The sequence below is a fragment of the Denticeps clupeoides genome, chromosome 2 (genome assembly GCF_900700375.1).
Source record: "Denticeps clupeoides chromosome 2, fDenClu1.1, whole genome shotgun sequence".
NCBI classification, from domain to species: Eukaryota; Metazoa; Chordata; class Actinopteri; order Clupeiformes; family Denticipitidae; genus Denticeps; species Denticeps clupeoides.
The window spans coordinates 302,489-330,272 of record NC_041708.1 but is presented as its reverse complement, the minus strand read 5'-3'; the positions used below and the strand labels follow the sequence as shown (position 1 = coordinate 330,272).

General features: G+C 45.6%; 1 protein-coding gene and 1 pseudogene across 3 annotated transcripts; both read right to left on the bottom strand.

Annotated features, from left to right (window-relative positions):
• Positions 1-2,730: 2,730 nt before the first annotated feature.
• On the bottom strand, positions 2,731-27,597 carry LOC114784866 (uncharacterized). 3 transcript variants are annotated; one of them, XM_028970653.1, is made up of 21 exons: positions 27,463-27,597; positions 26,652-26,752; positions 26,502-26,555; positions 26,278-26,358; positions 26,091-26,179; positions 25,974-26,010; positions 25,797-25,894; positions 23,255-25,639; positions 23,047-23,129; positions 22,189-22,315; positions 21,691-21,748; positions 19,671-19,789; positions 16,089-16,300; positions 15,249-15,336; positions 12,789-12,866; positions 12,182-12,222; positions 11,601-11,684; positions 10,808-10,868; positions 7,265-7,338; positions 6,971-7,025; positions 2,732-5,167 (listed from the first exon to the last, which is right to left on the bottom strand). In XM_028970653.1, exons 2-21 carry the CDS (start codon positions 26,723-26,725, stop codon positions 5,073-5,075), a joined length of 3,993 nt encoding a protein of 1,330 aa, XP_028826486.1. In that variant the 5' UTR covers positions 26,726-26,752; positions 27,463-27,597; the 3' UTR covers positions 2,732-5,072. The 3 variants fall into 3 exon arrangements, 2 of the variants coding, with proteins under 2 accessions (XP_028826485.1, XP_028826486.1); XR_003748941.1 differs by lacking the exon at positions 27,463-27,597 and having other exon boundaries at positions 2,734-3,221; positions 4,223-5,167; positions 26,652-27,449; XM_028970652.1 differs by lacking the exon at positions 27,463-27,597 and having other exon boundaries at positions 2,731-5,167; positions 26,652-27,449.
• LOC114785016 (uncharacterized) lies at positions 19,311-19,385 on the bottom strand (annotated as a pseudogene).
• Positions 27,598-27,784: the final 187 nt, after the last annotated feature.

Genomic DNA, 27,784 nt, shown 5'->3' with positions numbered 1-27,784 from the left:
GTCCAACACCTTCAGCGTGGTAAGAAACGTCCTTTCTTTAGACAGATGTAGGTTCCACAATGTACATTTAGGTACATTAGGTCCAAATTTTGGTAGATTTAAAATGAAAATACCGCCAAGAATTGAGGAAGTTTCATGAACTGGCAAACGAACCCGACTCGTCCTTTCAATCCGAAAAATCGAAATCTGTTATGGCTGAAACAAGCAAACAAATTTTTTTTGAGAATTTTATATACGTTTAGATATGATTGAAGGATTTTCATATTTCATAGAATGAACATTATTCATTATTATGAACAATATTGCATTAATCTTGCAGAAATGAACCGCCCCCAGAGACTGAAATTATATTGAAATGAAACTTTTGGACTCTCAGCTCCTCGCCTGGAAGAACAATGAGCGAAGCAGACAAGTCAGGTCAGATCCAGCCACCTCACACGGCCCGGAGGAAAACAGAGAGCCTTCATCCTTGCTTTTGAAGACCACAGTGAGACTAGAGTGATGCAGAGAGGCCCTGGGAAATGATACGTGGCACATATCACACGTACGGACCAACAGAAAGCTTCGCTGATTCCTGCTGCCATCGGATCTACAGAACAGCACGAGGGCTCCTGCTGCAGGTACTCGCTCTTGTTCCCGTGCTGAAATTGGTGGGAAAAACGTATAGCACGCGTAACCACATCACATTTCTATAAATACATCTGCTGGTGGAAAATGTCAGAAGGTCCCTCTCTCTATCTCAGATTTGCACTGTTTGCCATTCTACTAATCAAGCACATTGTTTCCAGCTTGAATGCTGTTGAGATAAAGCCAAAATGCCATTATTCTATTAACTTGCATATTTTACACTCATTTGCATGATTTATATGCAAATTCTATGACCACGTGGGTCACCTGTTGTCATAATCCTTTAAGATACCTGTCCGTCGGTAAATAACAGTCTTTAAAACCCGGTACCATGTGTCTCTTTTAATGTCTTTATTATTTATTGTGTATTATCTTGCATACGCTGGTTTTCAGAACCTGACACGTTCGGCATCTTCAAGTGAGTCCTGGGTCAGACACACCCGAATTTAATCAGTCTTGCCTTATAAGGCCGTGGTCCCGCCCCCATTCCAACGTGCACAAACCAGTCTGGTTCCCCAACCATGCCACGTTTGTTTCTGGCCTGTGGAACCTGGATTAGGAACCAGAATTAATTGCAAACGATAACTCGTCAAGGTTCTGGAACTTACTTAGGATCCTTACCCATACCTTCCAAGGGTTCTAATGAGATTCTTTAGTTAACCACAGGAAATTTTGCTTCAAAATGCGCGATGGCCAGTAACCTTTAAACAATGGTTCCATATATGAAATAGTTGGAGTCCATAGCGAAGTTCTCGGAGAACCTTCATTCTGGAGCATGGAGGTAAACAGCCCGAAATAACCCGGACACCGCTGTACATCAGATGCGATGAGGAACGTTGGCCCAGTTGTCTACTGAACCGTTCCGCCGTCCCTCCCTCACCGATGAAGCGAGACAGAGAGGAAAACGCCGCTATCGTGCTGATGGCTAGGCGCTCAAGCCAAGTTCTCCTACAGAGGGCCCCGAAAATCTCCTACTGCTGGTCACCCAGAGTGCTACGCTACAGGACGACAGTCAGAAGTCACACTCGCCGATGACCTCTTGACCTTGCAAGGCGAGATGTATTCTTGGTGCGGGTTCTCTTATCCATATTTATTACACATAAAGTCAAACGTTTGGCCTTTTATTAGCCTGACTGTCTGACAATGAACATCAGAAATCCAGTCTGTCAAATTATTAGAATGATTATTGATCATAATCAAAACCATAATTTATACAGTAAATGGTTGTTTGGGGTTGAAGGTTTAGCCTCTTCTTTAACTGAGACCACTTGGTATTTGTACACATAAAGCCCGTTTTTATAGTGAACCTAACATTTGTGTTTTTGCCGTTTGCATTAAAAATACAAAGCTCAATATATTGATAATAAAGAGCACATATGCTGCATTTGGATTGTATTGCGCTCTATGGCAGGGGGTCCAACTTGGTTGAACAGAAATTTTAAAAACCTCATTTGACCTTCAACCCACCCGTCTGCCATTTCCTCCCTGTGTTCTCTCCCTGCGCCCGATAAACCTGCAGTACGAGGGGTCACCCTCAGGGTCCAATTACAGCACTTCTTCTTCCTCCTGGCATCCCACCTCCATACATATTGCAGCGCCTGCTGAGCCTGATCCCGCAATCTCGACCCCAATCTCCAGATCCCCAGGTCAGGCGGGGCGCGGGCCCGCCCCCTGCACCAGCTGCCGGGGTTACACTCGTACCCGGATGAATAATGCAGCAGTGTCCCGCCTTGCCCCTCACTCGGTGGCCTCAGTGGCCCCAGACAAGCACAGAGGACACGCCTGTTTGATATCATGAGCATACTGGAAATATCTGAATATAGTCCACCTTATAATAGTCTTACACACTATATATATTTTATTTTTTATACAACTTATGCAAAAGGTCAGTCTGTGTTCATACACCACTTCATTAAAATTCAAGTCATTGTCTTCTCGGGGTGCAAACATGATAAAACGGTGAGCTCAAGCATGACAACAATGTGCATAAAACACAAACACCGTAGTGCAGTCTGTCCGAATGTTTTCGGGACAATACATGTGAAATTGTCTTTATTATTTTGTCATTACATGTTTGCAGTAAGACTGTAGAGATGCAGCCTGATTGAGCTATTTTCCATCTTTCGTCTCGTCCTGCTGAATTACCTCCAGGTTATTAAAAGCTGGCACCGTGGGCAGGTCAGGGAAAGGTCGGAGGAACCTTCTGATGTGAAGATGGAAATTCATCCCCAGTGCCAGCATCCCAGCACGGAGGGATGGAGAGAAACTCCAAACAGCAAGCAGCTACGGAGTTCATATGCTGAATTCTTGGATTAACTTCATCGGCGTAGTGCTTTTGGTAATGGGTGTGGTCCTGACATTCTGGATATGGAATTAACTGTAGATAAATTTAACGTACAAGAAATGGCAAAAACTAATTTATATCAGTCATTACAAAAACTGAAGATGATCTTTGATGATCCACTTTTGAAACCCTCCTGTAAAGTCCAGGATCATCTGGAGTGTATCCTAGCGTCCATTGGAGAAGCCTGGACCAATCCTGGGATGTGGTGATGGTCCATTACTGGGTGTGTTGGACCATCTTCACTGCATCTCTAGACAAATGAAAATGTGGCAGCTTGGTTGGAACCATGTACAGTTGCAAAGCAGAAACCTGCAGCCATTTGTCTGGCGAGAACGTTCAACAACAAGTCTGCATGGAAGAACCTGGATGAGAATTGCGGTGAGAATTGATTTTCAGGGAGGAACAGCGTTGCCATTGTTGGACAACAGAAGTGACATCGGATTTCAAGTTCAGGTGCCAGAGGTGGCTTCTCAGTTACGACCAGAGAATAATGCTTGGACATCTTTTCTTCTGAGAGAAGACTACCTTGGAGTTGGCCAATAAAATGGGAAATTGCCCTTCGATGTTCCTGGTTGAACCGACAGCGCGAATGGGATGATGACGGGAATTTAGAGGTTATGAAATAGACATAGCAGCGAGTTAAAGATGAGACACAAAGAAGATTACGGTGGAGAACCTAATAAGTGCTTGTCGGGCCTCAGATGGCCTCGTTTGAGGAAACCGGCTTTGATACTTTAGATGAAGTGTTTTGGAGCATGTTTGGGATCTGAGGGGGATAAAAAGAAAATGAACGACCGCATAGAAATTCTTGCATCGGCCCTAAATGGCTTCATTTGACATTCTCTCACCCATCCATGAGAACATCAAGAGGAACCGAGGCCACCAGGTAATTTAAAAGCCACCATTACCCTGCAGCCTGGTTACACCAACACGTTGGGTAAATTTGATCCGATTATGGACCAGGATGTAAATATGATATCAGACATTCTCTTAAAATAGAATATTGCAACTATATATTGACTTTAAGGAGACTATTTTTCACGGATCTGCATTTAGAGGACTTTTATGAAGCTGTCAGAAATGGTTCTTGAACTTGAAACCTGGTCTGCAAGGTTACTGATCCGTTTTTGAGCCTTTCTTCACTTTATGGTTCACAGGGTTCTGGTCGAAGTTGATCAAAGTGCACACAAAATTTTATCCTTTAGTGTCTAGTATCTAGTTTATACGGTAAATATGAGCTACATGGATTACACTGCAGATCCTGGATCCAGAGCTTCCTTCCGCAGCAGACGCCACTGCATCCAGAGGACAGAAACGAGCATCACGCCTCTATTATTGATGGTGTGTCAGCTACAGCGATCCACTGCAGACAAGAGACACAGCAATAAACACAGAGACAGAGACGGTCTTTCAGGTGATGGACAGCACTGCACAGGTTTTAAGACAGTATTTATGACACGACAGTGGAAACGAATTCCCTTTCCAAAAAAACCAAGGCTCAAACGAAAGATCTGGAGCCAACACAGCGTTACGAAACATTATAAAACAGAGAGAGAGAAAAGCAGAAGTGCAGCGAGATGAAGTGCATGAGATGCGCTCGTCTTTGAGTCCTGCCGATTGTCTCTCCGCATCCCGCCAGCAGTCTGCTGCAGGGGGAGCGATTCAAGCACAACAAGGCGCCCATAAAAACCCAGACGGCAAAGAACGGGCGTGACGGGGAGCGGAGACCAGCAGAGTCACGTGGAGAAAGTCCCGCTACTCGTAATTACCGCGGACGCGCTGCTGCCTCGCCTGGTTCCGACACGGAGGCCTTCAGCAGGAACCTCTGCAGCGTTTAATAAACCTGAGGAGCAGAGCCGTGAAATGGAGCCCCAGATGAAGCTGCAGTAGAAGATCCATTAGATGTTGCACAAGCGGGAGGAGCCTGTTCTCCAGGGGGTGTGGTCCGAGCACATCAGGGAGGAGTCACAAAAGTTTGAAATCTTCCAGAAGATGGGGTCAATTCCGTTAGGGGAGGGGCTAATATCCAGTGGGAGGGGTTTTCACAATGGGTTCTTATTCAGAAGAAAGGTGCTCACTGCATGATAGTAGGAGGAGGAGTCTATGGCCTGTAGTCTTCTGGATTCTGAAGGCTGTAGGTCGCGATGGAGTCAAGCAGCCAACTGCGGGACACCACGGCGGCTTCAACCTGAAATGCTAAAAAAAAAAAAAAAAAAAAAAAAAAAAAAACTTGAGCTGAGAGGCGAGGGAAGGACGTCCACTTGTTTCTGAAAGCGTGCAGCGGACTAACGCCACCAAATCCAGGAGACACGGACGCCTCCAACGTGGTCGCACTGCTGCTAAATAACTAAAAATGTAAAACGCTATGCGGTGATGAAACCGCCAACCAACAGCTCTGATGCCCGCAGGACTCTTCTGCCGTGTGTCTGGAAGAGGCAGGAATTCTTGTAGACAGAAGTGTGTACATCAAAGTCTGTGTGTGGGGCTGAATACTGATCAGTTTTAAGGGCTAATTAACAAAACAACCAAAACTAATTAACAAAAATAATAAAGTAATAAATGAGTGAAAACGACTTGTTGGCTTCAATACACCAAATAAATGGATATTTTCAGAATCAGACATATTTCAAGCACTCGTCCAGTTCAGATATTGTAGTCATGTAACACATGTACATGCTAAACTGGCAAATTCACCAGGAGGATAAACTATTTTTGGTGGCTTGTACATTAGGATTACTGGGAAACCGCAGTGCTAGCAATACTGATGCAAAAAAAAAAAGTCTTTTAAAGGTTCCCTGACATGAATTTATTTGCTTTTATATCGGTTTGTTGGTCCCCTAATTCTGTATCTGAAGTCTCTTGCTGCAGAATTACAGCCACTTTGATCCAGTCCCACAATGTGATTTCCCAGGATGCACCGTTTCACCATCTGTAGCTTTAAATGCTAATGATGAGGAGAGAGGCGGGACAAGCAGGAGAGCAGCCAATAGGAGTTGAGGGGGAAATGACGCCATCAACACCATCCACCAGCCACAACACCATCCACCAGTCACATGTTTGAAGCAGACAGGAGTCGCCGTTTCCCCAGAAAAAATAAAACGAACCCGCCGGTTCTTCAGAGTCTCGCATGACGGAACAAAAGAAAAATACATTTGTGTTCAATTTTACACCCAATAACCAAGCAACTGCAATGCTTCACACGTTTGGAGATAATATTTTTTGGGGGGACTGGCGGGAAAAAGCAAGAGAAACGGGGGGTAACCGTAACCGTACATTTTTACATTTGCCTTCTCACAAAGGGAAATGTAAAAATGTACATGTCACCATGGCATTTGTTGCAAACTCAGCATAACACTGGACCTGCGCTTTGCTGCTAAGCGGATTGTGACAGAAGTGGAAATGAGCGAATATGAGTAATATTAGTAAGTACAAGTTACTAGAATATGTGTAACGGTGGAAAACAGTCCTGATATAAATTTTGTCAGCTTTTATTGAGTTTGAAAAATGTCCTGGTCGATCATCTGTGTGTGTGTGTGTGTGTGTGTGTGCGCAAGCAAAACTTAAAACTATAGCCCCACGTCTATGGATGATTAAAATCAATATGGAAGAAGAAAGGTCTGTTAAGTCAGCTGCGGGAGAGAATACATAAATGCAACAAGACAAACGTACACTTTCTACACACATGCATGTCGCACACAATCACACACACATTCTGTGTGTCAGAGATACAAACACGGGCAGCAGACAGCGTCTGCTTCTAATCTACATCATTTATCAGGCTGATAAGAGTTAACGGCAGCCCACACACAGAGGATGAGATATGCAGCTGTAGAAACGTAGTCTCCAATCATCTCACACACAGACATGAATCAGAGCCCAGAGCCCCAACAGACCCACACTTCACCACTCAGCGGGGTTCAAACATGCCTGTCGGTGAGGAGATACGTGTTTTTCACCTTTATTCGCTATTCAGTGTGTTGGAGAGGAGTTGAGACTCACCACTGAAATCAGGTGGGGGCTGCTGGAGCTGCACCACCACCAAACGCAACGACATCTGAAACACAAGACAGGAAAACAGAGTGAGACGTGACCGTGACAACAGTCTTGACAAGAAGATGACATCACAATATGATACTCAAGATAATGATGCTAAAGATGCTAATGACGTCACATTATGACAACCTCAAAGCACAATACAAAATATGACATCACAATGGGATGCTTGTATATTGATTACTTCACAATATAATGATGACATCACAACATAAGATAATGATCTTTCTGTTTTTTTGCCTGTTTTGAGGAGAAGTGAAGAAGGTCCTTGACCACCGTTCCTCCACACTGTTCAACCATCCACGCCATCTGACCTGCACACAAAATCACACTGGAGATGCAGACGTACGTAAATCAAGATAGTGGGCGGGGCTACCTTTTCCATCTATGACCGAAGAACAATAGCAAGCTATTATTTTTATAAGGAAGATAACACATCAATTAATTTGACCTGTCAAACACAGAACAGTTTGTACAAAAGCTCTGATGTTTAAATAAGAATCATTATCAGTAATGATCAAACAAAACAAAACATGTACAATATGAAAAATCCTTATCAATAATCAATAAAGTATTAGTGTAGCGTTGTGATTTATAATGATAAGATCAACCTGCTTTGTTTTATTACCCCATCGTCATAAATGGCTTTATATCAGTCAGTCAGTGACCTTTGACCTAAAGCGTTTGTGCCAAACTCCCTCAATGTGTTTTTTTTTTTTTTATTTTTACGTCCTCTGCTCTGTTGGACGTCTCAAGCAGCAATTTTCACATGTTCCGTTTCTGCACCTCGTTCATTCACTCTACGCCGAACCGATGATCCAACACCGGCACCAAACAATTAACTTGCGCCTCAAAACAAACAAGCCGAGCTAAATAAGAATTGGAAAAAGGCGTCGCTGAGCCGGCAGGAAGCGGCGGCGGTGGCTTCGGGCGTTAAGGGCTTGGTACACAGCTCACCGTAATTGCTCTCGGACCGACGGCCTGATTAAAATGCAACCTTCTGAGACCGGGAAAATAAAAGTCGTCGAGGCAACAACCACGAAATTGAAGGGAAAGAGGGAGACAGAAACGCTGTTATTTCTCCCCTATGACGATCCAAATGTAGTCTTTTATTGTTTTAAGCATCAATGATCATTTGTACACGGGATGCCAGCAGGTGCTGGACAGGCCCGGCAGTCGATTAGGGGTTAACTGTGAGCCTGCCTGGGGATCCAAAAAATTTCACGAGGGAAACACCAGTTTGTCCAGACGTGAAGAAACAGCAACTGGTTGTCACTCCTGTGCTCCCTGCATGGCAAATACATCTTAATTTATATACATTTAAAAATGAATCACAGCAATTAATACATTCATTCTGACAGTCCTAATTTTATTTTCTCACAAAATGCAGTTTTATGTGAATCACTGCATCATTACCCAAATATAACGATTGTATTGTCCCCTTTAATGTCTCAAATGACTCAAATCACACATGAACAGAAAAAGGTACCGATTCCCCACACTCGACTGAAATGGTGAGTATCTGCTTATGTGTAGTAAAACCGTATGGTCATGTTAATTGCATGATGTGTGAATTGTGTGAGGGGTGAACGTCACCTCCGTCTCAGTAGGGACCCACAAGACACCTCTGCCACCAGCAAGCGTCTTAATTGGAGGTGAACGACGCATGTGCGTTAAATGCGATTGCAGGCAGGGGTTTTATTACCTGCGAACTATCCACTGCAGAACTGGAGAGGACAGCAGATGCTATCAGGCTTCAGACGGAAAACGGAGAGGGCTAGCTTATCTGAGATTGGTCTGAAGACGCAGACTTTACCACGTCCCTCCTCTCGTTAGATCAATAAATGTGAATTAATGATGCCAATCCTGATGTATCAGTGGTGCTGTGGCCCTGTCTAACACACACAGTGTGAGGACCAAGGGTAATAAAAACATGAGACATGCATTAGAAAAGTTTTATAATCCTAATTAGTGGCCACCAAAATTTCCAACTTCTACTAAATGTCAAGTTTTTCTATCTTTGTGAGGACATTTATTCCACACTGACAATTAGTACTTTAAAAGTGTGGGGACACCCTCGGAAACACACATGGGATTGAACCTGGCCGTGTAATCGTCCCTAAAGGGACGCTGAAGTCCCCATGTGCCAGCTTCTGGTGACTTGAAATCTTTATCCACTGCCTTCAACTGTCGGGAGCAAACAGTTCTTCTCTTCCACCAAATATCCCAAAAGTAGAGCTTCATCCGGCGGCTCAAAGACATTTGATGTTCTCCAAAAACACCGCCATTTTATCCTCCTTTCCGCTTCCTTATTTCGTCACTTTTCTGCAGGACACCTGTCTGTCATTCTGTGTCGGTGTGCTTGAGGGTGTACAGTGTGTTCAGTAAATTGTATTGAATGTGCTTTTCTATAAATTGTAGGTCTGGGACCATTCAGAATAAGTAAAAGTTGTACTTTTTTATTTTTTTTTAACTCAGTCATATATGGAAGGACCACGAGAAGGTCCTGTCTGATGGTGAACATGGATGGTTACTCCAGAATTAATGTCAATTAATGTAGATTCGACAAAACTCTTTACTTTACTTGGCAGACGCCAGCAATTCCCATTCGGTTTCCATAAATTGTGAGTTCAAAACTAAGAGCCCTGATAAGGCCCAACTTGTCAATAATAGAACATGCAGGGAATTGTTAAGTGTGTGTGTGTGTGTTAGACTCTATTGAAATTACTTACACGTATCAAAAAACACAAATGTGTCCAACAAAAGAAAATGAACTTGCTGTGAGATCAGAGGTTTTAGATGATTTTAACGCCTATTTTGAATGATGTTCTGAAACGTCAGATTTTATATAAATGTATACAGACACCTGTTCTGGTCCCTGTCCCTTGTCCTTGGCGTAGGTCTACACTACACATAGATGCTCTTCTAGATCTTTAATGAGGATTAGCCCTGGATGGATGGAAGTTAATGAAGTTTTCAGACAGGGTGAGAACTTCCTGATTTTATTCCCCCCCCCCCATGACTCCCTGCATATATTTGAAGGTAAGGAACCATTTTCGGCATCTCCCCTTATAATCTCCCTCCTCCTCTTTCGCAGGTGACAGCAGATGACAGAGGGACTGCGCCACACCAATTATCTGGCCCTTGTTATGCAAATTAGCATATAATGAAGAACAGAAATTGAATAAGGGGGATGTGACAGAGAGCGGCAAGATACGGGGAAGGCGAGAACAGGACGGTGGCCTCCTGAAGTCGCACTCGTGCGGTCAGGAAGAAGGGCGGGACATTTTGGACACAGAGTTTTGAGCTCACCTCTCCTCCTTCCACCACTTCAGTTCATCAGAGCCTGAGAAGCAGCTCAGCCGTATAAACACACCTCACACCAACACTGGTTTAGTAGCTGGTAAACGGATCTTCTGTAATAGGTACGGGGGTGGTAGTGGCCTAGTGGGCAACACACTTGCCTATGAACCAGGAGACCCAGGTTCAAATCCCACTTACTACCATTGTGTCCCTGAGCAAGACACTTAACCCTGAGTGTCTCCATGGGGGGGGACTGTCCCTGTAACTACTGATTGTAAGTCGCTCTGGATAAGGGTGTCTGGTAAATGCTGTAAATGTAGGTAAGTCTCCAGATTTGCAGGAACTGTTATCTTATTTTCGTGACTGTGTTATAACGAATGGCCATGAATGAATGTGTTTATTTCACGGTGAAAACACCGCCCTCTGTAAAACCTCCAGCACCACACCGCCTGGTCCCCGGCTCGACTGCTGGTTACCTACCGGTGGTCATGTCATCAGTGAAGGCTCCGTGGAAGCAGATCTCATGGCTGCTCATCAGAAGCTGAGGAAGGAGAATGGACAGAAGGTTTGTCGCTTTAAAAAAAAAAAAAAAAAAAAAAAAACTTTTCTGGTCCTACAGCCAGGCAATTAAATCCAACATTTTTTCTGATATCTGATTTCTAATATCTGAGAACTGAATGAATAATGTAATGGACTAAGCACACCCACATGCCATTGTGTCCTTTAACCCCTAAACAGCTGCCTGGAAGTATTAATGTCAGTTTGTGACAGTGACACCACTGGGGAGATAACCGCAGCATTTTTTTAAATGACAATTGTCATTATAGATTTCTAATTTAGACAAAACTCCCCGGCGTCCTCAGGTGTCTCCGTAGCAAGAGATAACATCCCACAATTCCATACGCACACTGACAAACAGCCCCAGCTTTAAGAGGTTCTTCAGAATAGACCTTCCTGCACCATGAGGTAACAGGGACACGTTAGTTTTATAAAGCGCAAGCAAGGTGGTCTAATGATTATTAATCCATTCTAATGAACCTGAAAAGCTCCTCCCTTTTCGAAACCTTATATATTTTATATCTTTTTTTCCCCAGAGTGTCAGAAATAATTAGACACAACAGAAGGGCCGGCTGGGTTTTTTGTTCCTCTTCTACAGCACACTGACACTTCCTGTTAATACCTGTGTATTTCTTATATTCACACTCTATGTCTTACGTTGCACCACGGAAGGCTGCCGAACGATAATTCACTGTGTGGAGGACGTCTTACTGACCCTCTGGTCCCCGCTGCTACGTGCTTTACGAGGACCACCGTGCTCTCGGCCACTGACCACGTCCCCTCGCACCTCAAAGTCAGCCTGCAGCAAAGGACAAAAGGTCAAGTTAACAATCGACAAACGCAACAGAGAAACGAAGCAGCAAAACCTTGAGCACAGCAAGCACAGCACATGGTGTCACAGTGAAACGTGTCCTCTGTATTTAACCATCACCCTCGGCGAGCATTGGGAAGCCATGACAGGCGCCCGGGGAGGAGTGTGTGGGGACGGCACCGAGATCAAGGGGATCTCGAACCGTCAACCTTCCTTCCTTCCTAATGTAGTTAATGCTGCAAATTCCCGAGGCTTTAAGGAGTTAAAACGGCACGATGGATAAACTCTTCCACGACAGAGATGTGCACCACTACAGTGCAGACACAGTAGACTCACACCGGCAAATAATCTGGCGTTTTTTCAACGCCACTTTACCAACTCCGCAAACAACAGCCGGCGGCTACCCAGCGGGCCGCAGACTTCGAACGTGCAGCGGGAACTCGTCTGATTGGAAGCGATGTGGGTTTTTTTAAAGGAGAACTCACTTCATCCAGAACTTTCCCTTGTCTGAAGCTCTCCGAAACCCCTGCAGACACAACAGAAGAGATTAAAGAATAAAAAAGTGACTCCAACATAAAAGCAGAAACGTGCGGGTTTATGCAGCGTCACGTTCGATCGACTTCGGAAGACGTAAACGGAGATTAAAGCAGAAGAAACAGCAGAGAATTAGTTACACGCGCCGCCTGACTTCACTGAACCTGCTAACACACGGGCGTCCAGAACATAGCCAAGAGAGCGCCGCCTTAGCACAGGCCAGCATGATGTGAAAGCGGTTCAAATCCAAAGTGACGTGATTGTCATTGTGGGACGCTGCAGCACAGCACACGGTGAAACGTGTCCTCTGTGTTTAACGGTCACCCTTGGTGAGCAGTGGGCACCATGACAGCCGCCCGGGGAGCAGCGTGTGGGGACGGGACCTTCATCAAGGGGACCTCAGTAGGACCTTGGCGGCTCCGATTACGAGTCCGTTTCCTTACCCGCTAGGCCACCGCTGCCTCATTGATGTAGTGTATGCATATACAAGGTAACATGGGCGTGTCCCTATAAAATATTCCCCATAAGCCTGGTTGTGTGGTCGGCACCGGTACTCACAGAGAAAGCTCACCACCCACTTCCTGCTGGCGATTCCTTGAAAGTACTTCAGCGTGCGCTCACACGCCAAGTCGTCATCTGCCAACGAGCGACAGAAGAAAAAAGGGATCTTAACATGGCACTACGTAGACACACAGACAATAAGAGACCACATGACATGATTTCCTTCACTTTCTTATGGCCACACAGCTGCTGTTCCAGGATTTTACCGTTTTTTTAAAAGTTAAACAGAGCTGTGAGTTCCACGGTCCATTTTCTACACCCTGACGTGCTTCTGTAAGATATTAATCAGGCCAGAAAGGGCTCTGCACACGGAATCCACGTATTTACATCATCATAATCTACATAACAATGCACGTCTGTATTCACCATGGCAACCGACGAGAACGGGGGGGTCTTTAAATGACGCGTCTTTCTGCAAATCTGACATCATTCATGAGGAACCGCTCAGAGCCACGAGCGCCAGGGTTTCCTACTGGGAAGCCTCAAAACGACTGCCTTGCTCCTGTCGTTTCATCCCCTCTTCAACACTGCGGCAAGAAACAGACACAGACGCCCTCCCTCCCTGAACCCAGAGACTCCCCACAGCTCCGAGTGCTCGGTGCTGAATACCGAATCACACACAGGAGGACAGGAGAGAAATCAATTACGCATAATCACAAACAAAATGACGTGTCCTGGCTCCAAATTCAACCCGTATCGTACCATTAGCGGCACAGTGGCCTGTAGCTCCCGCACTAACTACTTACACACCGGCTAATTACACGGCATCGGAGGCTGATCAGCAAGGCAGACGCGTACGCACCTATCCGCGCTAAAATAGGTTCAACTACACGCTCGTATACTGACTGAAATCGCCGAAGGTCTACAAACTTCTACGTATCCCGTAATAAAATTCAGAGTACGTGAAGAATCTACAATCATAGTCATAGACGCTGATATGCTTACATTTACGGCATTTACCAGACGCCCTTATCCAGAGCGACTTACAGTCAGTAGTGACAGGGACAGTGCCCCCCTGGAGACACTCAGGGTTAAGTGTCCTGCTCAGGGACACGATGGTAGCAAGTGGGGTTTGAACCTGGGTCTTCTGGTTCATAGCCGAGTGTGTTCCCCGCTAGGCTACTACCACCCAGTAGTGACAGGGACAGTCCCCCACTGAAGACACTCAAAGTTAGGTGTCCTGCTCAGGGACACGATGGTAGCAAGTGGGGTTTGAACCTGGGTCTTCTGGTTCATAGACGAGTGTGATACCCACTAGGCTACTACCACCCACCAAAAGCAAATCAAATACTGCCCTGTGTGAGGATGGAACTCACAACCTTCAGATTACAAGACTGACAAAGTATATCGGTATCGGCATATGGACCAGGTAAAGCATCCGACAATATGTGACCTTTGACTGCAAAAATGCATGAGACCAAACGAGTTGTAAATTTTCCTAATAGATTTTGTTCTGAAAAAGTGTGACATCACCTGTGTTACAGGTTACGGTGACCTCTGAAATTCCTTTTAGCCGTTCCCGATACTGTCCGGATCCGGGGTTCGTCCTGGTTTCTTTCACCTGTGTATGTCTGTATAAAGCTGCCTGTTTGGTGATGCCACCGTGACAGATATGTTGTGTTCAAAAAAAGGAGTCTTGAAATGTTTGTGGAGCTGCAGTAATTATAATAACTACTGTACGAGCAGAACGCTCCCGATCGGAATTCTGCAGACGCCGCAGCTCGGCTGGGCGCCACTTGCGTCCACGTTTATTCGAAATGTCACTCTATCGTCGTGAAAAGATCATTTCCCACGACGAGCTGCGGGCACGCTCTTTGCGCACGGCTTCGCGGCACCCCGGCGTAGGAGCGGGACTCGAGTACGGCGCGGTCGAAATGACACCTCGGCGCGCTCATTACGCTCATTCGGCCACGCCGCCGTTTACCGCTGATAAAGCCGACTGTCAGCACTTATCTCCCAGCCCACGGTAACGTGCACTCATCCACACCGAGAAGGGGTTCGAGGAAACACTGGAACCCCTCCGACTGCCCTCCTCTCGCCAACCCCCAGAAAGATCAAGAACCCGAGACTTCCATTTGCCGGTTGCCGGGGAGATGGTGTCATTAGATAGGCTTCTTAATGTTCTACAGTTGGTAGAGGAGGCTTTGATATAAAAATAATCCCACAGAGAAAGTAATTAAGGCTGGAGGAGGCTAGCAGTGTGTGTGTGTGTGTGTGTGTGTGTGTGTGTGTGTGTGTGTTCCTCTAAAAGGTTCTGAAGTAAAATTGGAGGCAGACCATGACCTGCCCTCAGTACGTCTGGAGAAGGAAGAGAGAGGGAGGAGAAAAGACTGGACTCGTCCTTTCAGCCCTGAACACAAACCTGCATTGCACACGCCACCATTTTGGTTCATCCAGACCTTCTGACCAGACACAGGACAGTAAAGGCCACACAGCTGATGAAGACAAGACACATACCAGTTTTCATGATGACATGGGTGGTCCTTGGGGTCACCAGTGAGTTCACACTCCCTCCAAGCTTCTTAGCGAATCTCTTCACTTTGAGCTAGAAAGAAAGGGGAAGTGGGAAAGAGAGTAAAAATGAAAATGTGAGAGTAAAAAATGAACAATCAGGAGAAAAATTCATTTGAAGTCTGCACAACACACATCACAGTAGGGTGCAGCGTGTAGAACTTATAAGTATAAATGCTGGAGCAGCTATGAACCACTGTTACAAATGCAGACAATAATACTGCACTGTATTTGCATGAAAAACATTCTATCTATATATAAAACCAAATAAAAAAGTACATTTTAATACCAATCATCTCATTCTAAGATTTTGCAGTTAAGACGATCACGTGCAGTTTATTTTATTTGAATAATTAAAAATCTTCTGATCAAGGCATAAAAGGTCATTAAAAAATTCTGATATTGGCAGTGCAAAATATCTGATCAAAACTTTCATTACTTAATCTACAATTAGATGGTCGATCAATACTTGGTCTCAGGCACAAAATCAAATTTAAAATCTGGCAAAACTGTTACGATCTGAACCCACTTTGGATAGACACGCGACGTGACTGCAATAAGAAAAGAAAAGAAAAATCAGACACAATTCCTTTTTTAGTATCCGTCATTTGCTTGTGTAATTATTTTGTGATGGTCACCTCATCAATTTTTAACACCTTTAAAACACCTTGATTGAGATATGACGCCGGTGATAAAGAACCAACTGCCTGTGGGCTTCCTGCCATTTTATGGGATGCTGTAAACAGAGTTTGTATAAAACGTTTCATAGCCGCGATGCCCTCTTACCAGTTCGCTGCCACTGAGGCCTGATGCCACCAGTTCCAGTGTGCCAGTGTCAGCTGCCTTGGTCTCACAGGGGGTCATCTTATCGCGTTGTGGCTCCGCTGGCCCTCCCAACACAACCTCTGTTCGCCCCTTCACCTCTGACCTGAGCCCTGACCTCTGGCTGGGAGGCTTTCCACAGCTCTGCGATTGTCGGCCCCTTCGGCTTCGCTGCCCTTTACGTGAGAAAAAGTAAAATTCTATATGAAATCATTATAATCTTTTTCTTCAGCTCCAAAATAAACACGTATTTTAACTTATTGAGACTGTGAGAGTTCTGTACAGCAGAACCCTTCAGCCCTTCAGTGCACGCAGCGTGCTCCCGGCGGAGCCCGTTTTCATCCTAATCTCCAAACAATGCCGAGCGCACCAACAGCCATTCAGCATTAGCAGCGCAGCAAACTCTGACAATGGTACAGACGGAACGCTTTAATTTCCCAGGTCGGTGTACGGCACGACGAAATCCAGTCCGCAGGAACCCCACAGCACCACACCAGTGGCCTTCAGTCCATAACCGGACTGGAAAAATACCGGAATGCGACAAAACTTAGGAACATAAGGAAGAAAAAAAGTTTTTCAGTAACAAGAACGGCTAAAACCATAATCATGAAACCAAATGTTGTACATATACAAATCGACAATGGGATTATATATTATTTGAAACATGCACACAATATTATATTACAGTTTACATAGTTGTAAAGGTGTTAGTAGCCTAGTGGGTAAGACACTCGCCTGTGAACCAGAAGACCTGGGTTCGAATCCCACTTACTACCATTGTGTCCCTGAGCAAGACACTTAACCCTAAGTTGCTCCAGGGGGGGACTGTCCCTGTAACTACTGATTGTAAGTCGCTCTGGATAAGGGCGTCTGATAAATGCTGTAAATGTCCTATTTTAATCAATTAAATCCTTTAATGAGCTGAAGGTTTTTAATAAGTTTTTTGAAAGAGTACAAAATGGGTTAAAATAAGGTTCAAAAACATTCTTGGTCCAGATCTGGTAATGAAGAGCGAGAGTTGAGTCACGATACTGAAATTTCAAACTTGATACCAATACTGAGGATGGTACGTGATACTCAATACTATTTCCGATACTACAGGGAAAAGAAAAAAAAAAAACATTGGAACTTTGTAATAATGAACACCATATACACACAAACATACTAATAGAATTGAATAAATAAATTGATAAACAGATAAGAAACAAAGAAATAATTGAATAAATGAAGGAAATGTATTTTAATGTTTTTGAACTAAAAAAAAAAAAAGGTGCATTGTCATTCTTATTGTTAACTTACTTCAACAGTCTTGCTTGATAGTTGCAATAAAAAATTTCATATTACGTTTGAACAGCAACTTCACTCCCCTTTGTGTAATTCGGGGTGATAATGTTTCAGATGCTTTGCTTTCCAGACAGTCCTCTTGCTTTTTTACATTTTCCAGCAAGCTTGGTGCTGTAGTTCTGTTTACTTTACTTTACTTTATTTAGCAGACGCTTTTATCCAAAGCGACTTACAAGAGGAAGACACCAGCAATTCTCGTTCGATTTCTATAGAATATCGAGTTTACAAACTAAGAGCCCTGATAAGGCTTAGACTTGTCAGTGAAGAGCATGCTCGGAGATTGTTAGGTGCTAGACTAAGAAAAATTATAATGTATTTATACATTTTTGTATTGTTTGTGCAATGTATACGCATGTGCGTGTGTAAGTGTTAGATTTGTCTGTAATATTTTTTGAACAAGAGGGTTTTCACCTTCTTCTTAAAAGTGGTGATAGTCTCGGCTAGTCGTGTGGAGGAGGGCAGGTTGTTCCACCAGCCAGGGACAACAACGGAGAACAGAGATGATTGGAATCGGAGACCCCGTGAAGAAGGAATTTTTAGTCTCCTTTCGTTTGCAGATCTGAGAGAGCATGCAGGAGTGTAGCTAGGTAGTAGTGTGTTGATGTAGGAGGTAGTATTGTAGCTTCTGTGCAGGGGTGTAGCTAGGTAGTATTGTGTTGATGTAGGAGGTAGTATTGTAGCTTCTGTGCAGGGGTGTAGCTAGGTAGTAGTGTGTTGATGTAGGAGGTAGTATTGTAGCTTCTGTGCAGGAGTGTAGCTAGGTAGTATTGTGTTGATATAGGAGGTAGTATTGTAGCTTCTGTGCAGGAGTGTAGCTAGGTAGTATTGTGTTGATGTAGTAGGTAGTATTGTAGCTTCTGTGCAGGAGTGTAGCTAGGTAGTAGTGTGTTGATGTAGGAGGTAGTATTGTAGCTTCTGTGCAGGAGTGTAGCTAGGTAGTATTGTGTTGATATAGGAGGTAGTATTGTAGCTTCTGTGCAGGAGTGTAGCTAGGTAGTATTGTGTTGATGTAGTAGGTAGTATTGTAGCTTCTGTGCAGGAGTGTAGCTAGGTAGTATTGTGTTGATGTAGGAGGTAGTATTGTAGCTTCTGTGCAGGGGTGTAGCTAGGTAGTATTGTGTTGATGTAGGAGGTAGTATTGTAGCTTCTGTGCAGGGGTGTAGCTAGGTAGTATTGTGTTGATGTAGGAGGGCGCAGTTCCATTTACAGCCCTGTAGGCAAGCATCAAGGATTTGAACTCAATGCGAGCAGCTACCAGGAGCCAGTGGAGGGAGATAAGAAGAGGTGTAACATGGGTGTATTTTGGCTGATTGAAAATGAGACGGGCTGCCATATTTTGGATCATCTGGAACGTCCTCCAGGTAGCTGGGTGAGGGGCATCATTACCTCAGACCCTGGCACACTTACACGTCCGCTTACACTGTTCAATGTTACCCACGCAAAACACAGGCAACATTGCAGCCCAATAACGTACAGCGTTATGAATGTCAGTATGCAGGAAACTGCAGTTTCAAGGTTTGTGTGAAACAGGACAGTCATGACTGAGACGGAAACATTTTCAACAAGTCAAAAACATCCCAAAAAAGAAGAAAAAAGTGAAGTGATTGTCACATGTGATACACAGCAGCACAGCACACGGTGCACACAGCGAAATTTGTTCTCTGCATTTAACCCATCACCCTGAGTGAGCAGTGGGCAGCCATGACAGGCGCCCGGGGAGCAGTGTGTGGGGACGGTGCTTTGCTCAGGGGGACCTCAGTGGCACCTTGGCGGATCGGGATTCGAACCGGCAACCTTCTGATTACGGGGCCGCTTTCTTAACTGCTAGGCCACCACTGCCCGGTGTCACCCTTGCGCAGGGGCCATGCTAATCTTCTCTGTATCGTTCCAATTTTAGTATATGTGCTGCCGAAGCCCCCTCCCACTTCAAGACTCAACCTGAGATACCCCTCCTTCCAAACCCCAATCTCTGAGAAGCAAGCCACACAGTTCCAAGTTCACTTCGAAGCGTTCCAGGATACATGACAGAGATCAAAGAAAGCGACAATCACTTGTCAGACAGCTGCAGGGATTTGTATGTGGGGAACTGTACATACGCTTGTTTGCCAGTGAAGCCACGTTGTTTGGGGGGTTTTTTTAAGCCACGGCATCATGCATTAAAATTCTGTTCTCGTCCGATCCAGCGGATTTGTCGACTTGTACCTGTTTCCTTCCCTTCTTCCACCTGGGTTGCACAAGGCTGCGTAGGTCCAAGGTCGTCTGGTGCCCCCCGAGACGGGGCCACCGAGCCGCATTCTCGGGCCCAATTAGGGCCACTTTGCCTGGCAAGAGAAGAGGAGGGTGTGAGCACGGAGAGAAAAGGACGGGCGAGATGAAAGTCACGTCTGACCCGCAGACCTCAAGCCCTCAGCATCAGACACCGTTATTATCCAGGCACCAGCCACACAGGACCTGCGAGAGGTGACAAATGCAGCATATGCCACTACACAGCCTGGGAATCTGGATAACTGCGTCAAGTGAATTCTGGAGCGTCTCATATACAACCCTGTCTGGGGAATCTAAAGAGGAGAGGACTGCTAAGCATGAGATATGTCTTCAAGTACAGATATTGATTGCTATGTGTTTAAAAAATACGTGCCAAAGTCAATAATTAATAACACATTTAATGTAGCGAGCGATATAAAATCTATAAATTACCTTGATCGAAACATGGCAGCTCCATAATAATGAATAATTAATGGATTTTTAGTATTTACTCTAATTTATTTCAATACAAATTTGACAAAATAATGTCCAATTAAATAAAACATTGATGGAGAAATGAATTAAAAGGTCCCCTTTTATGAAAATATAACTGTGAGATTATTTAACATTAATACGAGTTCCCCAGCCTGTTGGTGGTCCTGCAGTGGCTAGAAATGGTGATGGGTGTAAAGAGTGTTTGGTTATTCTGCTTCACCGTGCAGAGAGGGGCAGCTCAGACGGTCGGATCTGGAATTTGTCCCCTTATGACGTCATAAGAGGACAGGTGTGTGAAGCATTGCAGTTGCTCGGTGTTTGGATGTAAAAATGAACACAAATCTATATTTTTTTTAGTTCTGTCACATGAGACACTGAAGAACCAGCGGGGTCATTTTTATTTATACTGGAAAAACACAACTTCCTGTCTGCGCCGAACATTGTGGTTGGTGAACGGTGTTGATGACGTCATTTCCGCGAAAGTCCCCTCAACATCTATAGGCCGCTCTCCTCCTCGTCCCGCCTCTCTCCTCCTCATTAGCATTTAAAGCTACAGAACCAAAAACGGTGCATACTGGGAAATCTCACAGGGGGACTAGATCATTTACATTTACAGCATTTACCAGACGCCCGTATCCAGAGCGACTTACAATCAGTAGTTACAGGGACAGTCCCCCCCTGGAGACACTCGGGGTTAAGTGTCCTGCTCAGGGACACGATGGTATTAAATGGGGTTTGAACCTGGGTCTTCTGGTTCACAGGCGAGTGTGTTACCCGCTAGGCCACTAGCATGAAAAGTGGCTGTAATTCTGCACCAAAGCTGAATTTCGGGAAGAGACTTCAGATACAGATACTCAGAACACTAAGACGGTGTTTGGGCCTCACTGGTTTTCTCACTGGCTTTATATAAATAGGCGTTAGTGGCCTAGTGGGTAACACACTCGGCTATGAACCAGAAGACCCAGGTTCAAATCCCACTTGTGTCCCTGAGCTGGACACTGAACCCTGAGTGTCCCCAGGGGGGGACTGTCCCTGTAACTACTGACTGTAAGTAGCTCTGGATAAGGGCGTCTGGTAAATGCCGTAAATGTAAATGAGTTGATCACGCCCCCCTCAGCAGCCTCTGACCCCACCACCACGGCAATTCCAGCAAACCCACAAGTCAGCACTCAGAGGGGAGGGTGGCGTAGAGGCGGGACAATCCACACAGGACGCACTGGAGTGTAGTGGAGACAAATTACATCAGCAGCACAATTTTCCCTCTACGCGCCCTCGATGAGGACCAAGACGAAACCACTAATGACATTTTCGCTCTCAGAAGCGCATGCAGATTCCAGCCTCATCAGGGAGATCATCTGCCCGTCCTGCCAAATACATCACGGCCTGTCCTGCTCGCTAAATGACGCTCCCCGCTGCAGTACTGTTAACAGGCTGAGGGAGAGGTAATGGCACAGAGGAGACCGCGTTGGAGACGTTCCCGTACCTTGAGGGCCCTTGTCCATCGATGGCTGTAGACGCTGAAGCCTTTCCACTGACGCCACCTAGGGAACAGCAGATATTAAGATGCGGCTACTTACACAGAACCTGGTATAAATTTTCTGTTATAAAATCCTACAGGGACTCTAGTCTAGATTACAAGCGGATTATGTTGTATGAGCATATTACTTAAAGAAAAGAAAACTAGTTATAGTTACTAGGTACCTCTTTCAGAGTTACAGTGGTATAAAAGTAACTAGTTACCATGGAAATTAACTTAAGATGTTCAAATATGTCTAAATGTGGACGTCGTGGCTCCGCCTCCTTCTTCGTTAGCGGAGCTTACGTTAGCCACATCTGGGCTTCCACATTGTTGGCCAGTGGTTTTGATTGAAGTTGTTCGTTACTGGCGTGGATTATGACTTGGTTGCAGGATATAAATGTACATTTAACATTTACATTCTTACTTCTAATTACTTCTAATTTAATTCGACTTTCTACCCACCTGTAACGTGGTTTGACAGGGCTTGCCTCGGCCTCTCAGGCTCCGCCTCCTTCTGCTGAAGTGCTCTGGAGACCAGAGCCATCATCCTCTCCAGACGCCGCAGCTCCTCCTGCATCTCCGCCTTTTGCTGGAAAGAAGTGAGGGGAAAAGACGGAAATATTATTAGTCCCCCGCAAAGCGATTGGGTCAGCAGCCTGGTGGCCGTCAGCAGAGTAAACAGACCCAGAGCTCAGGCAGATATGAGAAATGTTCTGGCCCAGCTTCACTTCCTGACCACCTCTCAGTTCTTTATTAGGACTCGGGTGCAGCGGCCCATGAACGGCAACACAGGCAAGGTTTGGGCCACCCTGGTGGAATCTCATAACCTCACAGGGTCAACGGCCTGTCATAAAGACAGCTATAACGACGTGAACTGAAGCCCCGAGGACAGTGGTGACAGATCCTTCACATTTACATTTATGGCATTTACCAGACGCCCTTATCCAGAGCTACTTACAATCAGTAGTTAAAGGGACAGTCCCCCCCTTGAGCAACTTAGGGTTAAGTGTCCTGCTCAGGGACACGACGGTAGTAAGTGGGATTCGAACCCGGGTCTTCTGGTTCATAGGCGAGTGTGTTACCCGCTAGGCTACTACCACACATAATCAGAATAAAGACTTTGAGGTCCTGTAAAAAGCCCGGAACCACCATTCATACAATATAATCATGAAGATGGAAGGTCGAGAAAAAAAATATGTGCTTCATGCGAGACCAAATGAAACGTTATCAGCGGTGGCACTACAGGTGGACAAACGGCGCCACCCAGTGGAACCGGGCCACCACTGCACTGATACTCTCTCGGTAAAAATCCGGCCATACCTGGGTGTTGATTATCTCGCTGGAGTATTGTGAAGACTCCCCGGTGTCAGCGGCGCCAGGTTCATCCAAACATTCGTCTGCACCTGCACCACAGAATCCCAGAGTGATACGTCAACCAAGTCGTTCTGGAATAATTCCATTAATTGTTCAGGGCTGATTTATATATCATATATACCGACTTGTCGTCACCACATACATGATAACTTACATTCTTCAGGGGTGCCAAACAAATCCACAGACGCCTGGCTAGGACCAAGCCACTCTTCCCTGCACTGGGAAGGTGAGACGTGTCCATCACCTCCACCTGGGAAGTTCACAGTCTGCTCCCGCGCGTCAAGGCTTGATGGGACAACCTCGGGATGGGGCTGCGGCTCCTGTGCACCCGTGGCTCGGTTTAAGCAGGCAAGGATTGATTGGGACTTGCGGACAGGGCTCGGCGCTCTGCCGGGGTGGAAGAACTGGCTTAACGGTGGGAGGTTTTCTTCGCTGCCGCTCTCCGAGTCTGAGGAGTCTAGTCTCTGGGCCGTCCGTTTCACTTTCCGCTCAATCGGCTGGGAAAGCGTTCCTGACGCCTGACCAGCACTTTCCAACGGCAACAGGCCATCGGGAGTGACGGAAGACTCCGAGAAAGGGCCACGGTTGTTAGCGTCGGCCACGTCATATTTGGAGCTTCCACTCCCGCGGTTGTGCAGATCCTCTGAGGAACCGAGCGCAGGAAATTGAGAATCGGCGGTACGCGGTGGACTTGGTCCCCGACTCCTGGACACCATGTTGGGAGTAAGCGGAGCGCTGTCGGCACTCTTCTGGCTTGTCGTGTTGGCTACCTGCGACGGTGGCTGAGGGACCAAATCGCCGTCGCGAGAGGCAGCTTCCTTGGACTCATGGGGGTAACTATTGCCAAAATCCCCGCCGACGTTTGCCATTTTTTGGAAGCGACCAGTGGTCCTTGTGAAATCTCTGGACAGCAATTTGTCTGGAGAACCCAGACAAAAGGACTTGCGTTTGGTGACTTTAAAAGTCCTCAACAATTGCTCTGTGTCAAGCTCGCTGTCGTTTTCGTCTTCCTCAATGCACCGGGACCTACTGGCAGAGGTTCCCTCCGAGTCTCCATGACCTGGACGAGCGGCTGATGCTACGGCAGCAGCACACGGAGACTCTTGCTGCGGACCTTCATTTGGTGAAGAAGGGACAACGGCTTCTAAAGGACAGTTCTCCGCTTCAACCACCGAGTCTGGACATTCAGGGTTCTTAGGCGGGTGGTGTGCACGTGGAACGACGGCCACTAGAGAGCTTTCTTTAGAACTACTGTTGTCCATGTGTTCAATTCCACCCATGTCATCATCACAAACACATCCATTTGTCACCAGAACTTTATCCTGCTCTGAAACAACCATTTCTACATTACGGTTGTCAGAACGTGTTCCTTTGTCCTTATTTCCTGAGAGATCTTCATCAGTAGTGACTACGAGCGATCTTGCAGATCTGGTCCTTCGGCCACCTTGGACCACTGTGGATGTCCTCTGCAGTCTTTGGCTCCTTCTGGTCTTTCTGGCCATGTGAGCAACTGGCGGTGAACTGCTGGGGAAACTCTCGATCTCAACCTCTGGCTCCAGAGCCATTGGCTTCTCGACCAGGTTGGAGGTCTTCTTCCCAACTGGGACCATAGGCAGGGCCTTGGTGACTTTACATGTTCTGCCTCTTGGCTTTCCCTTGCTTCTACATGTTCTTGATAACTTCTTGTTTTGTTCTACTTCTGTCCTGGTGGTACCAAGTTCATTATCCGCTTGCTGCATTTTTGCTCTGGATCTTGGTCCACGGTTTATGGCCACATCAAACACTGGACTATCCTCCAAAATTCCAGCCACAGGTGCTTCCTCAAAGTTACCTGGTTCCTTCACGTCTTCCTTCCCATGGCTGTCTTCTCGATTGGTGCCGGCCTCTTCAGGTTTATGGGGATTGGTTGGTTGGACAGGATCATGAAGATCTAAAGCAACATTTTCATTGCTGTCCTGGGTTCGAGGTCGTTTGATGAAGGCTGCTGGTGTCATTGTGCCCGCCTTCCTCTTCCTGGTCATTTTTTTCTGAACCGGGATCTCTTGCTCCATAGTAGCATTCCCAGCTGGCTCTGCGACCTTCAGCCTCACAGGCGAGAAACTCCGGTTTAGCTGAGCTCCAGCGGACCTGCGGTCACGTTTGTACACTGCACCAAACACCTGGTCCTCCAGGCACTTCCTGCCAACTTCTCTACTGGTGCCGGCTTCAGTGGTCCAATTAGCAGGTATTTCTGTGTCACTACCTGCATCAGAGACGGAGCCATTCGCGGTGCGGCGATCGGAACACTTCCCGTCCGTCAGGGAGTCCTCAGTGGAGGAAAATTTCAGCAACCACTCTGAGACCTTCTCCACGGTCTTCTTCTGCTTGCTGTCAGCAATCCTATTTGCATCAACGAGTGCTCTCTGGTGCCCGTTTACTTGCTTTACACATGCCTCTGAAGACCGATCCGTTTCTTTTTCCGGGACCGGGTCCCCGAGACCGCTGTCAAAACCGTTGTGTGCGTCTTCAAGCCCCATTAGTTGCGCAAAGGCGTTTGTTGCTAGAATAAAATTAATTACAAACAGTATAAAATTAAAGGGCAAATCTTCATGGGCAACGTTCCCATTTTTTAAAGAATGATGTACATAACATTCTAACTATTTAATTTAATTTAATTTAATTCCGATTGAGATAAGAATCGGGCCTAAAAATCTCACCTGTCCGGGCTGAAGACACAGACACTGCGTTCTGGTTAGTTCCCTTGGGAGAACTTGTCTCTGAATCATGACTCTGTTCGCGTTCGGCATCTTCATCACTACATTAGAAGCACAGTTACAAATAAATACAAAAATAAAACGAGATACTTAAAAAAAAAATGTTAAACAAAGCTGGACCTTGCTGGTTGTCTCTTCTTGGACTTTCCAGTGCAAACTGTGAAAAGGGACGTCACAGGTTAAATTAAGGAGTGAGAGAGGTTGCATAAAGAGCGGCAGATTTGAGCGAGAACTTACAGTTCGTGCAGGTGTCGTATTCATACGCCTGAATCAAGCGCTGTAAACCCTCAATTAGCCTCTGGAACCCCGGACTTTCCTGCAAACCCCTGACAGAGAGCCATAAGGAATAAAAACCAAGCGAGATTGGCTCTTCAACTGGCGTGCCAGCGCAGCAACAAGCCCACTAATGTGATCTCACTCTCACCTTTTGGTGACTTTCAATTTGCACACGGGACAACTGGCTTCCTTTTTCTTGCTTCCGTCCAGTAGTTTCATCATGCAAAACCTGAAGAAAAAACAAAAGGCAAATAATTAAAGCAGAAAGTTTTTGTTAGAATTTACAATCCAATAACTGAACATGGACAGTGAAACGTGGTCCAGGGAGTCTCCCTGACCATCGTAAAAAAGATCCAAAAAAATGATGTATACTTGCAAAACTGATGATCGCACTTTGTGGACACAGGAACTCGCATCAAATCCAAACTGTAAATGGAACAGCAACAAAAACAAGAGACAGACAAGAATGAATGGCGTGCACATAAAGAGCGGCTCGTCTGTGCACTGATTCCGGTCACTCACCATATCGGACACTGCAGGTTCTCCCAAATGACGCCGATCCCTCGCTTCACCTCGTCTGCCCTCGCCATGCTCATCACACATATCTTCAAGCCTTCGTTTATCTGACATGGACGCCGCACAATAATAGAAATACATAAAAATGTCAGCCAAATGGTCATTACCACAAGGTGAGAAATTCGATTCAAATAACTTTATTTGTCCCCGAGGGGCAATTAAAAACCAAAAAGAAGCATTTGAAAAAAGTGGAGGGGCATTTAAAAAAGGGAGGAGGGCCATTTGAAAAAGGAGGAGGAGAAATTGAAAAGGAGGAGGGGCATTTGAAAAGGAGGAGGGTCATTCGAAAAAGGTCAAATGTTCCTAGAAATATAACATAAAACGTTCAGTCAAATACAGAGGAGACATCCAATATTCCAGCTTCTGCTGAAATACACTTGTTTGACTGACAAACATACTGTTGTTATTATTAACATTTCACTCTTAACCCTGCAGTAATACTTAACATCGTAATTGATTATGAATGCAGCTTGGCAACAATATTTCGACGTTCTTCATTAAAACTTAATTAAATACGGCACTTTAATTTGAATAATGGCGAATGGTTTATTTGGCAAGATCTTGGTAACTTCGTGCTAGGTGGCTAACGCAACGGTTCTGCTGCCTGACGAGCCTGGATCCAGTAAGCAACGCTTGGCCAGTTCTGCCGCGGTTCCGATTCGTCATTAAGTGCCATCCGCTGGCGCGGCGGTCACGGTAAACGGCGGAGAAGCAGAAGAGAACGAGTTAGAAACGGCGCCGCGACGTCCGTACTCACTGAGGGAAGAGGATCCGACTCGATTTTCCCGCAAATACCGAGTCACGTGATACGGGTTGCCAGATGCAGACGAAACTTCTTTAAAACGCGTCATTTTCAGACAGTAGTGTAGTCGGCTGGTCAGGTAACTGTTATATACTCTAACGCACAGAACACAGAAAATAAGCAACAGCGACGCTTGTCGTTTTAAAATTGTAATGACACTATTGCATCTTCTTATCTAATCCCTAAATGGTCTGGCCCTCCAAATGCTGTTTCTACCCAAAAACATGTACGTATTTTACGTCACAATACATTTCTTTAAGTGCAATGCATTAGGGGA